Raw genomic sequence first — 16,501 nt, forward strand, 5'->3', positions numbered from 1 at the left:
GATGTGGCTAAACTTACACTTCACTTTCTAGGCTTGCTCTAATTCGGTACAATTTCGGTCTCATGTTATACTTCAAAGTATATTATTTTTAGTTTTATAAAAAAGTACACCTATTCTTTTTTTAATGAAACTCAGGGTCGACATTTTAAATATTTTTTTTATTATTTTGAGAGAAAGGAAAATGCTTGTAAATTTAAAAATAAGATAAAATTACAAACAAAATACAATACAAACACAAATAATAAAATATAAATAACTTAATTTGAATTTGATTTTATTATTCTGTAATTATTTTTTTTGTGTCAAATTGTCATTCGTTAAAATCAACAACGTGCTGTTTTTCATTTGATTTTTTTATAAAATACTGTTATTTGCTCTTTTTTACATCAATTTGTAAAACAACAATTGTCCTGAAATCTTACTCTAATAGTTATTTACCTAACGAGTTTGTAAATTGCTTTACAAACAAGTTAGGTACAATATTTTTTGTAACAAATATCTCAAAAAAAAATTACTACTTTTTTTTGAGTTTTATTCAAAACAAATAGTCTTTTCAGTATTTTTTTAATCATTTTAGAGGATATTTATTATCTATTTATTATACAAGACAACATTTTATATTGAGAAGGTAGTGGGGAATTTTATCATTGCGTACCCTACAACATGCTATTCCACGATAATTATAGTATAGTATAGTATAATTATAAACCTCAAAAAATTAAACAATGAAAAAAAAAACGTGAAAAACAACAATGGTTGCTTACCATGAAGAAAAAATGTAGATAAAATAGCATTTTATCGTTTACGATAAAATAAAGATCCTAGAATCTAGCTTTCTACGACTAGTTTTTTTACTTTGTTTTATTTGAAGACGGAAAAAAATTAGAATAATAAGAACATACAATACAATAAGTAAATACATTCTTCGTCTAACATTTTCTTGAAAATGTTACCTATTTTTCCTAATTAATTTATGAATTATACCAACTTTTAAAAAAATCGTTGACGTTAGATTATAATGTATATTTTGCTATAAAAATAAAAAATAAAGATCTAGTAACGAAAAATTTCTCGATAATTTCAACGCGAAGGGCGCTAATTGCTAATTAATCACATCGTCTATCGTTACCTTAATTTAGTTACATAAAGGCGTAATCTATAAAAGAAGTAAGAAAAATAGTGCGATCTTTGAAAGACTCAGTAAAATTATCACAATAATTATGTTCGTTACCCCAGGCAACAGTTCGTTATCTTAACAAGAAACTCGGACATCTGATGCACCAAAGACGTGCTAGAAGGCCTCAGGTGCAAATCTCGGATTTCTTTAATCACACTTTGGCCACATTCGATTAATAAGATCATGTATCATTCGATAGAAAACCAATATAAGGTCCCAGTTATTATGTAACAGCCGCTTCACTACAATCGGACCACAGCGAACTCCCTAATCCCTATTAATTACATTCACAAATGACCACGTACGTACAATTTCATTAAAGGGTTTAAATATACAAAACAAACAAATAATAAATCACATGAAAGGTTTCCTGCATTCGTCAACACTCATTATTGGCGATTTCTTGATGCAACGCCGAATCAATCAATTAAAAATATTCCGAAACAAAATTTTTTGAAAACAAAAAAAAACACAAGAAACTTGATCTCTTCTAACGCGCTCACTGGGCATGCGCGACCAAATTCAAATCCATCTCCCGGTGAAACACACGTTTAAATAAACCGGTAATCAGTCGCTTAGAACTTTCCGCGAAAATGGTGGCGCGAAATTTTTCAGTTCAAGAAATACCATATTCGCGACTTTTGCAAATTCCGGACGATGATCGCGATTTTATAACACTTGAGGAACTCAAGCCCGTGATCGACCAACAAAACTTGCAACAATACCAACAGACGACTTATTACGAACTATCAAATATTTCCGAGTAAGTTTGAAAATTAAAAATTTTTTTTGTAATGGGTGAAATTTTTTAGTAACCCATGCACTTCGAATCTCTCCTACCAGGACAACATGGGCCCCAAAACCATGCTGGAGCTGGACAGTACCATGGCCCCAAGCAGCCGCAAGCGAAAAATGTCCTACCAGTGAGTGAAATTACCAAAAAATCGGTTAATTCAGGCAGTAATTGGCCCAGAGCCAAACTAATTATAGGTGAATCCTGACGAGTGCTCGTAACAGGTCCCATAACGCAAACCAATCACATTAGATCTAAGATTTTGCCAAAGCAAGTGCTAAATACTTATTTGATTAAACGTTAATTAAACAGTTGGGAAACTTAAAGGTCACTTGTAAGAATTCTTCATACGCCAACAAACTGTTTAACGAGATTTTATATGATTTCCTCTCGCCGGTGAGTTAAAGGACACGCTCTTGGCATTGTTCTACATCCATCGTTAAAGTTACTTCAGCATTTCTTTGCAATAATTGCTAATTTTGCGCCGATGTAAACGAGACAATGAGGTTTACGTCACGGTTATATTTGCACCCACTCTGTAGGTCAAAGAAAACTTAATTCTCTCTAAGATTACGATAATATTCGCTTCATTTCTTTAGTCGAAAAAGTAAAATTATTAATTTAATTCATAGTAAGATTATTTAAATGTTACTAACTGTTATTTTTATTAATTAACTTATTATTCATCATTTAACAGTTGTTGCTTAAATATTCATGTTTTTAGAAAAAAATAATAATATCTCTCAAAAGTCTGTATTTTATTTATGCATAATTTTTTATGTTATAAATTAAAATAGCTGGTTTCCTTAACAAATATTTTTTTTCAAAATAAAAATATAAAAAAAGTCAATTACGGAAATCTAATTAATTTCATGAAATTAGAAATATCATTGCATGTACTATAAGTTGCTTTAAAACTATAAAAACGCCATTGCGTCACATTTTACCGAATTATTTTTTTAAAGATTGATTAAATTGTAAAATAGTTACTAATGATTAGATTTCTCATTGAAAGTATGAATTACATTAGCCATTATTTTTTGAATAATTTATAATAATTTCGAGTAAAAATTTTTATATTTTGAAACAGCTAATACACACTTAACGTAAGGGCTTATATGTAGAATTTAACCATTAGTTGAATAAAAAATTAATAAAATCCACACTGGTCAAAATAATACATATTATGGGTAAAATTATTAATTTATTATTGATTTCTTCCAAAAACTGATTGGTACAGATTATCCTAAAGCCATTAAAATCATTAAAAATAATTTTAAATAAGTACACAAGCTTATATTAAATTTTAATATCAGTTAAAGAGCTAAACATTCTTTAATTTTTTTTAGTAATTTACTATCTTATTTAATTTTTGTAATGATTTCATTTATTAAAAAAATAATCTAAACGCTAGTTTAGAAAACATTTATTGGCAATTTATTAACGCATAATCAACTTTTTTTAGTAACTTAACAAGGGATCTTTTATTAGTATATTTTATTAATAATCACAACAACTAATAAATTTGTTTTTTTCTTATAGTTCTTGTTTGTTTATTTATTTGTTGGAGTATATATGAACTATCTATGTATGTGTACTAAGCGCGTCCAATCATTATTCATAAAGTTTTTTATATAATTTTTTTTCTTTCCCTTTACTCACTGTCTAAAAAATTCACTCAGCTTCTGTGTACTTTTGTCATAAAATATTTATTTTAACTTTCATTAAAAAATCCGCATATACTCCTAATACCCGAAATATACAAGTGGAAATGTTTTATTTGAGTTTTATAAAAAGTAATGCTATTTTTTAAATAAAACACACCGTCAAAATTTGCAGTATTCTTTCATAGCTTTCAAAGGATATTTTGTTAAGTATACTTATACTTACAAGTAAATTTTTTTTATTCATATATTTTCTTATTTCTTATTATTATTTTTTTGATTTTTACATTTTATTTGATACACTACTGTAAAAAACTGAGAAGTTTAATAAGAATCTAACATAATCTAAAACCTGGTTTAAAAAATATTTATGGTAATGCATATTCAACTTTTTTTCAATAAATTAACAACAGATCATTTAGTATTTTCTTTTTTAATGATCACTACAATTAAATAAATCTATATTTTTTATAATTTTTGCTTGTTTGTTTATTTTTTGGTGTATAATGCCTTTTACTATTTTTTTTTCATTAGCTTGACAACGTCACGTAAGATATTTGAAAGTAATTTTTGTGTTCCAATTAGAGTAATTTTTGTAATAAAACACACTCGTTAATTTCAGAAGATATTTCATTAAGTACATGAGTTTGAAAAATTTAGAAAAGGGAACTATGTGCCAAATTATTTAAAATTTACAAAAAACAAAAAACTTTGAATTTTTATTTTCTTAATTTAATTATTTGTTTAGGACTGATATGTCAAGGACGAACGATGCTAATCGTCAAACCGATAATAAATAATAATAAAATAAAATAAAACAATAATAAATTTTGCTCAATTTTATATTATTGATAAATTTATTATCTTATTAATTATTTTATTTATTTAGTATTCGTAAACTTGCTTTCTTAAATTGTTAATAAAAAAATCCAAATAATAAAGAGCATCTTTTTTTATTGAATAACAATTTATCAGCATTTGCATATTTTGCAATTAATTATAGAAGATATTTCTTTAACAATTAACAACGCTTCCAAATTTAGTTTTCAAGACAAAAATTCGAGAAAATTTTTTAACAAAAAACAAAGATTTTTTACAAGTTCAGTGCCTTTTTCTTTTTCTGTTTCCTTATCTTAGAAACGTCACTAAGATTCCGTAAATTTTTCTAATTTCATTTTTTAACTTTCTTGAATTAATTTGTTTAAATATTCAATAAAAAAGCCGAGAAAATCAGTCACCTGTTGGGAAACACCAAATATCCAAAATACAATGTGTTTTTAAATGATTCTCATCTAGTTAACTTTGAAATTGGTTTACATGTAAAAAAATTTGTGCCGCTCTACTCAATTGAATTCTCTGTCAATAAACTGTCAGTTGTAAAATTTACAAATTATCAAATAATTAGTTTTGAAAATTTAATTAAAATGCAAATAAATTGTTACACTGTGCAAGAAAACACTTTTATTGTTGAAGCTTATTTCTGAATTAGAAACTAAATAAATGAAGAATGAGAATATTCGGTGTCTAAATGCCTGTCATTAATTCTATAAAGCGGCATTTCTGATTTTATATAAGAAACTCACAGACGACTAGATGAGAATCATTTAAAAACACATTGTATTTTAGAATAAATTTCTAATGAAACACACCACTTTTTTCCGTTAATTTCAGAGAATATGAAGTTTAAAATAATTAAAATCAATATAAAAAAACTGAGAATACTCAATTGATAATTTAAAATTTTGCGAGTTTTTGATTTGTTTTAGTGAGGCCAGCGATCCAGACGACGACAACGGCGAAGACGTGAAATCGGTGAAAACAAACGATGAGAATAAAAAGTAAGTATCCGTTAATTTCATTAGATTATTGCTACTTAGCTCGGGATAAATAGAGAAGCCCTATACCGGTTCAAGGTAATCGGCATTTATTTCTCGTAAAAGTTCCATTTTCTAGGCCATGCTGTAATGTCACGAATGCATTTCTCTTGCGATATTATTATCAACCATATAATTTATTAAAACTGAAAACAATTAACTCCTTTCATTAGTTCATTGGCTAATCCTTCGCGACGCAAGAATGCCGTGTTACCGTTATTTAATTTATAAACGCAAGAAATCATTTCACAGACAGAATCACAGTGAAATTGAAAAGCGGCGAAGGGACAAAATGAACACCTACATCACCGAACTTTCTGCAATGATTCCAATGTGTCATGCAATGTCTCGAAAACTGGACAAGTTGACGGTGCTTCGGATGGCCGTCCAGCACTTGAAAACGATAAGAGGAGCCGTGCATTCGTACACAGAAGGACACTACAAACCGTCGTTTTTGTCTGACCAAGAACTGAAACATTTGATCCTTCAGGTACCAAATTCCAGGCAAAAACTTGTCTTAGGCTAGTCAAAATTTTGGGGAAAAGCTTGTATTTTTGATCAAAAAATTTTTTGTTTAACAAACGTAAATATAGTGTTTCTTGGTTATTCAAAATCGGTAAGTGCTAAAAAAAGTTTTAAAAGCATAGACTTGACTTTTTTGATATTATTCAAATATTGATTAAATATAAAAGTATGATGTTTATAATTTTAACAAATCATCGTAAACAATTGATTATGTAAAATTTTTTGCTGAACTTTATTATGAAACCAGGTTTTAGCGAACAATTTGCAAAAACTTTTGTTTTTACATTCTTGTATTTTCCTTCTATATAAAGCTAGAAACTTTTTTTGCAAAAAATTCTTTAAGAAAGTATGTGTTTTGGCGTTTTTCTTTTATTTGGTCACTCATTTCTCAACACGTATTAAATAAATCCGTCCTTCTAAAAATGCTAAACACTTATTCCAACAAATATTATACTGGTAGTAGGTACTTTTATTTTATTAAAAAACTCTTACTTTATCAAATTTAACAGCTTTAAATATTTTGACCAAAAAATAATAAAGCATGTTTTCTTCCTGCTTTCAAATAAAATTTTAAATAATGTTTCAATACTTTTTTGGATTAGGTTTTTTCAGAGTTTTTTTTACCTGACAATGATAAGCCTCTAATTCTTTTTATTTCGTTAAAAATTTTCCAAAATCCATATCAAATTCAAATGGTTTTTCTTAAAATAGCAAATGTTGCAGATAAATTTTTACATTTATTTTATTAAAAAAATAAAATTCAACAAATTCAGCCTTTTTGAATGATATTTTAATCAAAAAATAATCAATGGTTTACCTAAATTTAAATGATGTCTCCCTACTTTTGAATAAAATAAAAAATTTGAATATTTTTATATTTTTTTGATCTATATTTTTTCACAATTTATCATAAATAATGTTATTTTACCTCTGATTTTTCTCATTTCGTCAAGTTTTTTTCAAAACGTATAATAAATTCAAATGTGTCTTTTTAAAAACAGAAAATAATTTAAATTTTGGCAATTAATTTATTAAAAAAAATATTCATCAAATTTTGCAAACTTAAATATTTTCATCAAAAAATAATTAATCGTTTACCTAAATTTAAATGTTTTCTCTCTGTTTTCGAATAAAACAATACATGTAAAAATTTTTCTTTTACAATCTGGTATTTTTCTTCTGGATAGAGCTGACAACTTTGTTTTCAGCAAAAAATTCCTTAATTAATGCAAATTTTTATGCGCTATTTTTGCTTTTTTAATTGGTATTAATTAATAAAATCGTATTAGATGTAAATGCGTTTTTCAAAAATTAGTAAATACTATAAATAAATACAAAATAGTAAATAGCAGTTATTTTATTAAAGAAATTCTGAAGTGTTCTTTTACCTCACAATAAAAAGCTATCGATTTTTTTATTTTCTCAAAAATTTCAGGAATTTTAAATATTTTGATCAAAATATGTAAAGTCGTTTGCTTGAATTTAAATGTTGTTTCTCCGCATTCAAATAAAATAAAAAATTTTACTTTTGCATTTTTTTTTCTGGCTAGAGCTCAAAACTTAAACTGCTTTTTTTACGTATTTATTTTTTTTTTCTTTCATTTGGTCAAAAATTCAACAAAAAGTATTCTATTCAAATGCGTTTTCCTAAAAATAGTAAATACTTATAAAATTCAGCAACTTTAAATATTTTACTAAAAAATAATCTATTTTGAATAAAATCAAAAATTAAAAAAAACATAGTATAGTTAGCCTCTGATTTTTTTAATACAATATTTTACAATAAAATATAATTTTCGATTTTTTATATTTTATATATTTTTATATATTTATATTCTACATTTACTACTATACTTCCTATATTTTTATATACTGTGAAGTATATAAAAACGTTTTGTCAAAAAAAATAGTTTTAACCCTCGATAAAGTGTTTTTGAATATTATTTCAAATTTGTAAGAGCTAAAAAAAGTTTTAAATAAAATTGTAAAACATAGAAGTTTACATAAAAATATATAAACATTAAATTGTTAAGTAAAATTTAATGCTTTTTATCTTCAATAACAATTCAAAAGTTCGATATAATTATAATGTTTTCACCATACAAAAGCTGTTTAACTTGAAAAATAAAAAATAAAAATTTGTTGATACACTTTATTTTCGTTTTTTTTGAGGGGGGGGTGAAAAAAAAATTCTTTGACTTTTTTTTCCACATTTTTTGACTGGATTATCAATGCATTTTCCAGGCAGCTGATGGCTTTCTTTTCGTGGTCGGTTGTGACCGCGGCCGAATTCTTTACGTTTCAGAGTCCGTGTCAAAAGTTCTAAACTTTTCACAAGTAAGAATTTTTTTTATTTGTTTTTATTTTCATTACATAAATGTTGTAGGGGGATCTTTTGGGGCAAAGCTTATTTGATATCCTGCACCCTAAAGATGTAGCCAAAGCCAAGGAACAATTGTCCTCATCAGATCTAAACCCTCGAGAACGACTGATCGATGCTAAAAGTATTTTTTTTCAAATTGGCAAATTATTTCGTTTAACTCGAATTGTTATTTTTTTAGCAATGTTACCAGTCAAAGCCGATGTGCCCCAAAATGGCTCTCGCTTATGTCCCGGGGCCAGACGTTCGTTTTTTTGCAGAATGAAATGTAAAGTTTCTTCGCAAGTTAAGGAAGAAGCTGACACGACCACGGGTTGTCACAAGCGAAAAAAACAACAAAATTCAGGTACTTATTTATTCGGATAAAAATTTCCCATTCAAAATTAAAAATTGGAATTTCCAAACATTAGATAAGAGATACAACGTTATACACTGTACCGGTTATTTGAAATCATGGGCGCCTGCAAAAATTGGCCTAGAAGATCAAGAAAATGACGGGGAAAATGAGTCCTGCAATCTTTCGTGTCTAGTGGCTGTTGGAAGGGTTTTGCCTCATATTTCCACAGTGGCTGCTGCCACTCAAAGCAGGCCAAATGTGCAGCCCATACAGTTTATTTCTAGACACACGTTGGATGGGAAATTTTTGTATGTAGACCAAAGGTAAGTGGGAAATTTTTGTTTTTTTGGAAATTGTTTTCCTAAAAAATTAATGGCTGTAATTTAACAAGACAATATTTTTAGCTAACACATTTTTATTTTTCGTAGTTTTTTTCAATCTCAAACTGTTCTTTCGCTCAAATTTGCTCTTTATAAATTAAGAGTTTTTTATTTACGTTAATTTTAAACTGGAATTTAAAAGCAACTCTGCAAAAAAATGGGACAACATTACTGATACAAAACTACATTTTTTCATGTACTACATTTGTTTTTACACAATAGCTCTCTCATTCCTTTACTCTAACTTAAAATCTTTTATTTTTGAACAAAGGTTGTGACGATTCAGTTCATTTTTGACGACATTGCGCTAAACAGATAAACTACAAAAATGTTATTTTAGACACAATTTATTTTAGTTTGTAATTACTAGTTAAAAGCTAGTTAAAATATATTTTAATAACAAAATACAAGGAAGAAAAGGTGGATAATGTATACCTACACAAATATATATATATTTATATATACGTTTTCTGTCTGTTTAATATAAGTTTTTAATAATAATAATAATAATAATACTTTTAATAATAAATTTCCTTCTAAATCTAAGCTTAGTTTTTTTAAACAAAAATGAAGCTTATTTTGTGTGTTATATGAGCGTTTTCTCATTTATATTCAAATGATCATCTGTGATCTGTGTTTTTAGGCAATGTAAGCCATTTTATAGTTTTTAGGCAAGAAATTGTCTAAAATTAATCACTCATATTAAAACTGGTATAAAAACATTTATTATACAAAAGTTATAATTTATATAAAATTAAATTATATTATATTATATTATATATTTAATATTAATATTAATATATATTAATTATATTATATTATTATATAAATTATATTATATTATATTATATAATTTATATAATATTAATATATATTAATTATTAGAATTTTAAATTCAAACTTTGTAGCTTTTGGGCTCCAAATTTACTAGACTTCAAAGTGGAAACATTTTATAATTCTAAACTCTTAAGATACTCAGGTACTAAAAAGTTAACAGATCTGATTTCTAAGAACGAAAATTTCAAGAGTAGAAGATTTTATTGTTTTTATTATTTTAGTGTCTAAAAATTAAAACGAGATGTACAAATGCAATTTTTTTTGAAGATTCAAAATCCAAAAATTTTGTTTCTAGAGAGATAATGAGAAATTGTGAGATTCTCAATTACATAGATACTTGTAAAACGTAATAAAAATTTCATGATTTTATAATACTGATAAGATTTGAAATTTTCTATTACCAAGTTGCAAAAACTAGAGAGTAATTTGTTAAACCATCAAACATTGAGAAAAAAATTCGAAAACAGTACACTTGTGAAAACAATTTGAGAAAATTTGTTTAGAAAAAATGGCAACGTTTTTTCTGGTGTTTTTCGGTAAGTAAAACGCAAAACATCAAAACATTTTTCATTCAGTTCAGTAATTTTTTTTCGACAAAATTTTACAAAAAAATGGCTTTCGGGTACAACACTTGTTAATTATTACACAAGAAACTATAAAATTTTGACATTTTAAAACCAATTCAGTAATTTTTCAGCCACGTTTTTTAATTTCTTCTTTTCTAACTTCTTTCTTTATAGTTCTTTACCTAATTTTCATTGAAATTTGTAACAACCTTGGAAAGAAAAAGATTATGATGTTAAAAATAAAATTTTTAGTTTCTCATTTTCGTTCACAATTGTATTTTTCTTAGTTTTTTCACAATCTCACATAGTCACACTCTTAAGGCAAAGATTTTTTTTCATTTACTTTAATTGGACTGGAATTTAGAAGCAACTTTATTAATAAAGAATATCGAGGCTAATATTAAAGAGTACTTTTAGCTCTTAGCTTTCCATTTGTGTTCACAATTTTATTTTATTAAATAATAAAAATTTAGTTATTTTATACAAAACAAAGGTTTTTTTATTTACTTCAACTCTATTTAGAATTTGTAATCAATTAAAAAAAAGTATCATTGGTGTTACATTTTTCACAGTTTTATTTCTCTTATAGTGTTTTACAACCTCACGCATTTTTCTTGTTCTTTAACTTATTTGAAACATAGATTTTTATTATTTATTTAAATTTTAATTTCAATTTGGAAGCAACCTTAGAAAGAAAAAAGACTACTATTACAAAACAACATTTTTAACTTTTGATTTTAATGACAACTTTTCAATAGTTTCATTATTATTAAACATTTCTTTTAATTTTTAATTTATTTCATCCAAAATTTTCCCTATTTGTTTTAATTTTAATTGGGACCTAAAAACAACTTTAGTAATAAACTAATAAAAGAACCACTGCAGTTACAAATTGTTCACTATTTTTTTTTATAATCTCACCAATTTTTTTTGCTCTTTACCTTACTTAAAACAGAGTTTTTATATTTACGTAAATTTTAATAAAAATTTGGGAACAACTTTAGAAATAAAACTTATTCTTTTCATCCAGAGCCACCCTTGTGTTGGGTTTCCTCCAGCAAGAACTCCTAGGCTCTAGCATGTACGAATACTATCACCACGACGATATAACTTCTGTAGCTGAATGTCACAAAAGTGCTTTGCAAAATTCTGAACACACCACGACAAAAATTTACAGATTTAGAACCAAAGACGGCGGATTTGTAAAATTACAAAGCGAGTGGAAATCCTTCAAAAACCCATGGACCAAAGAAATCGAATATCTCATAGCTAAAAACACACTAGTCTTGTAAGTAATTTATTAACAGAATATGATTATAACATTTTGAGAGAATCAATGTGTTTAGGACCGACTTTCGCACTGTGGAAAGTAGCGCAAGCAGACCAGACGGAATGCAGGAAAATCTCGATTTTCTCACTCAATGTAAGTAATAACAATATGTAATAATAAGTCATTTTTATTTTCATTGTAAACACAACTTAGAGGAGAAGTCAATTAACAAGTAAACAAATAGAAAAATAAATAAGTAAATAAATAATATACAGCGTGCTCAAAAACTGGCGCACCAACTCAATGGTGTGTGGTAGAAAAGTGGTTACATATAAAGGTAAAAATAGTAAAAAAATTCTTTGTATTAAAGTTATTGATAAATAACGGATTTTAGATAAATGATATGTGGCAACGTTGTCTAAAAGTCATGATCGCAATTCGGAAGTAAAATTACCGTTGGGGGCGCCACTGAGCTAGGTCGAAAACAGTAACCATAAATGGCGGGAAAATGTTTATTCAGATATTTTGAGCGTTGTACGAAATTTGAGGCTTCACAATTATTACATTGCCTATGCGGAATGACTATTGCATCTTTGATGCAAGAAACTTATGTTGACAAATGAGAGATGACGAGGAAAACACGAATAACGAATGACTGTTTGGTTCACTTTCTTTATTGGAAAATTATTACAAAGATATTGAAAAACCTACCTTTTGGCATAATTTACGTTTAAATGTATCAGCAGTTGTCAATCTTTATTGTAGTTTTGTAGATTTACCGCAGCAATTCATGATTTTTTTAGTGGAAAATTCTAACCTAAAATTCATAACACTTCACTAATTTATTGGTTTCTTGAGCCAAACTTTGTGTTCGCTGTGATCCATTACTTATAATCTTTAATTAGACAACTGTTTGATAACACTTTGTAATCAAAATTTAAATATTTTTCACTTTTTATCCACTTTCAAGTTCCAACAATAAACACATTATACCATGAAAAACTACAGAACCAAAGTCAACGCTAGTATTTACCACCACGTACTTTTAAAGTAATTCTTTCTATTGTAAGTAATTAACACTATACACGCAAAATTGTTGAACAATTCATTAAATGTCAGTTAAATGTGGCATTACGAAAATTTCTTTACTGTTTTCGACATAGTTCAAAAGTCATCACCAGAGGGCATCTAGGTAATTTTATTTCCGAATAGAATTTGAGCAACAATAAAAATAAATTATTTTTGAAACGGTTTCCTCGGAAATAATTCCCAGTGTTGGCACATCTACACATTGTGATTTTTTGGATAAATTTTAATTTTTTTAAATTAAAAAAACTGCTAAAATCTGATAGTAAATTTAAAAATAATTATTCATCGTTTTGTTACGGAACGATTACCTGGTATGAAACATAAGAATATAAAAAATAATGAAAACTAAAGAAGTTAACACAATAAGTTTGTAGCTCCAGATTTTTTAAAATATAACTTTAGGAATTTTTTCAACATTTTTTCCGTAATCTGCACTTGCTTCTCAATAACGTACCACTGAGTTGGTGCGCCAGTTTTTGAGCACCCTGTATACGAAACAAAATTTGCACTGTATCTACTAAAACTAAAAATACAAAAACTACTGAAGAAAAAAAACAGAAATTAAAATAAGAAGGCAAAAAAATTCTAAGAAAAAAAATGAGTTTAAAAAAATATGATATTTGATTGTAAAAATTGTTCACTGAACGTTTTTCTTTAAGCAAATATTAATGGCATCATTTTTATTGTGATTCACTTCAAATTATTCCAACAGCTGATGGTAAAAATATCCAAAGACTGATCAACACACACGTGGAAGCCAGCAAAATCGGGCGACAAATCGCCGAGCAAGTCATGGATTCGCAAAGACGTGGTGGCGAGCTTTCTTCCGGGGGAAGTCCGGATTCGGAAGCCGAATCAACAGTGCCAATCTCGAGTGCAGAAGTGAGCAAAAAAATTGTTTCGGAAAAATGGAAAACCGTAATTTTTCAGAGCCACATTTCGACCAGTGTTCAACCGGAATCAAATTCAATCATGCACGATTTTTCACAATCGCCTCACACTTACAATCATGTGCGAAACAACCTCCCCTTATCAAGTGTTGCAAATGATCAAGGTATAACTCAATTTACAATTATTTTATTGCTGGTTTCATTTTTTTTGTAGGAAATACGGAAGAAGGGATAATTGAAATAATGGAAGATGCAGTCAGGGAATCCCCCAGTAATGAACCGGTTTCGGAAGGAAATGATGAAGCTGCGATGGCTGTTATAATGAGTTTATTAGAAGCAGATGCAGGTTTAGGGGGGCCAGTGGATTTTTCTGGCTTGCCGTGGCCACTACCTTGACTACAGGACTAAGAAAATAAAAAATATTATTTCTAATATACATTGTAATGTAATAAATGAACAAATTGTGTAATTAAAATTATCGCTACATTGATCACCACTTATTACTAAGAACAATAAAATCATAAAAGAAGACAAAGAAAAAAATAGAACGACAAAAAATTTAAACAAGAAAGAAACTGTAAATATACAGAGTAGTGTCTCAGCGGTGTTAAAAAATCTATTGTTGATCTTTAGATGTTCGAAAATTATAATTTTTTTAAGTAGATAGTAACTTTTTGCAACATCTAAAATTTATTTAAAATATACAGAGAAATAAGCTACAATACAAAACTATTGTTATTTAAGTGAAACAACCTATTTTTTTAAATAACAGATTTTTTTACGAATACATATTTTTAGTCTGTTCTGATAAATTTTGGTGGTTTGAGCACAACTCCGTTAAAAATAACCTAAAGAATGACAATATTTGCTTTAAAATTGTATTATATTTTACACTATCAATCAACAAGTAATATGAAATACAGTTTTTTTTGTTTACATATTATAGCATATCAATGATGGAATTACACCTGTTAGAAAATGTCTTGTTACATTTTTTATATCAATAGTTAAATAGTGTGCGTACACGGTGTCCCAAACAAGAGTTTTTCGATGTCTGTATAAAATTTATTAGTGTTTTTGACCGATACTGTTTAATAATAAACCAAAAAAAAACTTATAAACTTATAAAAATCAAAACACAAAGTAAAGGTAAAGCACGCATTTATTTAATCTAGAAAATTAATTAAAATGATTATTTTAATTTAGATTAAAAAGCTTTGCCAAATAAGTATTTGATGTATTTTTAATTTCGAATTTTCTAAAAAAAACAATTTTAAATTTTTATATCAGTTGCAAGGTTGGGGGCTTTGGATAAATTAATCTTATATAAAAAATACACACAGTCATAATAAGATAAATATACATATTTATATTTTAAGTTTTTTTATCTAAATATTTAATGACTGTAATCCACATCAAAAACTTTTTTTAGATAAAGTAAAAATAGCTAGCTCACCTCGTATAAGCAGCATTTGAAGTTTGAGAAATTGCTATTTACTACCTATTACTATTATTATTATTACTAAGTATTTTAAAACCGAGCTTAAAACACTGTCAAGATAATTTACATTTACTCAGTTTGTTGACTGAAACAAACAATATTAACAAAAACAATAACAATGTCAAGTCAAAATTCTTCAATTTTTCGAGTAAGAATTTCTAGAGCGTAAAACGCCTTTTTGATAACATTTGTTTTCTGCAAAAATTAAAAACTTTTTACGGCAGGTTCGCCTAGAAAAATTAAAAATATCCATTGCAGTTTTTTTTGGCATAATATATTTTAAGACAAAAAAAAAATTAAAGCCTCAAGAAGTAATTTTCGATTTAAATTCTTTTTAAACTGAGAAATTAGAAATTACTTATAAATCGTCTAAATCTGAGCCATTGCCACAATATTTTGAGAAAAAAAAAACTTATTTATCTTATAGGTGCAGTTTTTTAGGTACATTATACCACTGTTTTTGGTGAGAGAAATCAAATTTCTCTCACAAAAGAGATAAAGCTGTCAATTCTATTCATAACTATAGCAACACAGGTAACTACGAAAACTGATACATAGAACTATGCTAATGTTACAGACGGATATTTACTTGAATTTCTTGGATTTTTTTACAACGCACCTGTAAGATAAAACGTCCTATATCACACGTGATCGAAATGCCATTACAAAGCTCGTGAGAAGTGTCACACTCGTGAGTCAAAATACTCACTTGCATATAATGATACATTTCTATCGCTTACAATACTTATAGTTATAAAGTGATTATTTTTTCACCAGTTTGGATGAAAATGGTTAATAATAACCAAAAACAGTAAAACCCCACTTACCGGACACCTCCGAATAACGGACACCTTTCTACAACACGTAACAACAAAACTTATATTAAAATTTCCACCTCCCATTAGCGGACACCTCTTCACAACGGACAAATTATTAAAGGTTTTTCATCGGTGTTCGTTGTTAAGAGGTTATACTGTACTTTTTAAAAAATGGCCGAAAAAGGCTTATTCTGGCCCGGAATATCGATTATTATTATTATTATTATTATTATTATTATTATTATTATTATTATTATTATTATTATTATTATTATTATTATTATTATTATTATTATTATTATTATTATTATTATTATTATTATTATTATTATTATTATTATTATTATTATTATTATTATTATTATTATTATTATTATTATTATTATTATTATTATTATTA

General features: G+C 27.0%; 1 protein-coding gene across 5 annotated transcripts; it reads left to right on the top strand.

Moving 5' to 3' along the window:
* Positions 1-1,726: 1,726 nt before the first annotated feature.
* On the top strand, positions 1,727-14,271 carry cyc (cycle). 5 transcript variants are annotated; one of them, NM_001114323.1, is given in 13 exon segments: positions 1,771-1,940; positions 1,990-2,100; positions 5,401-5,472; positions 5,761-5,998; positions 8,278-8,370; positions 8,420-8,537; positions 8,595-8,759; positions 8,824-9,073; positions 11,564-11,821; positions 11,880-11,956; positions 13,605-13,774; positions 13,823-13,946; positions 13,997-14,178. In NM_001114323.1, coding segments are annotated over 13 exon segments (2,028 nt in total).
* The last annotated feature ends 2,230 nt before the right edge of the window (positions 14,272-16,501 follow it).

This window comes from Tribolium castaneum, chromosome 1, assembly GCF_031307605.1.
Source record: "Tribolium castaneum strain GA2 chromosome 1, icTriCast1.1, whole genome shotgun sequence".
NCBI classification, from domain to species: Eukaryota; Metazoa; Arthropoda; class Insecta; order Coleoptera; family Tenebrionidae; genus Tribolium; species Tribolium castaneum.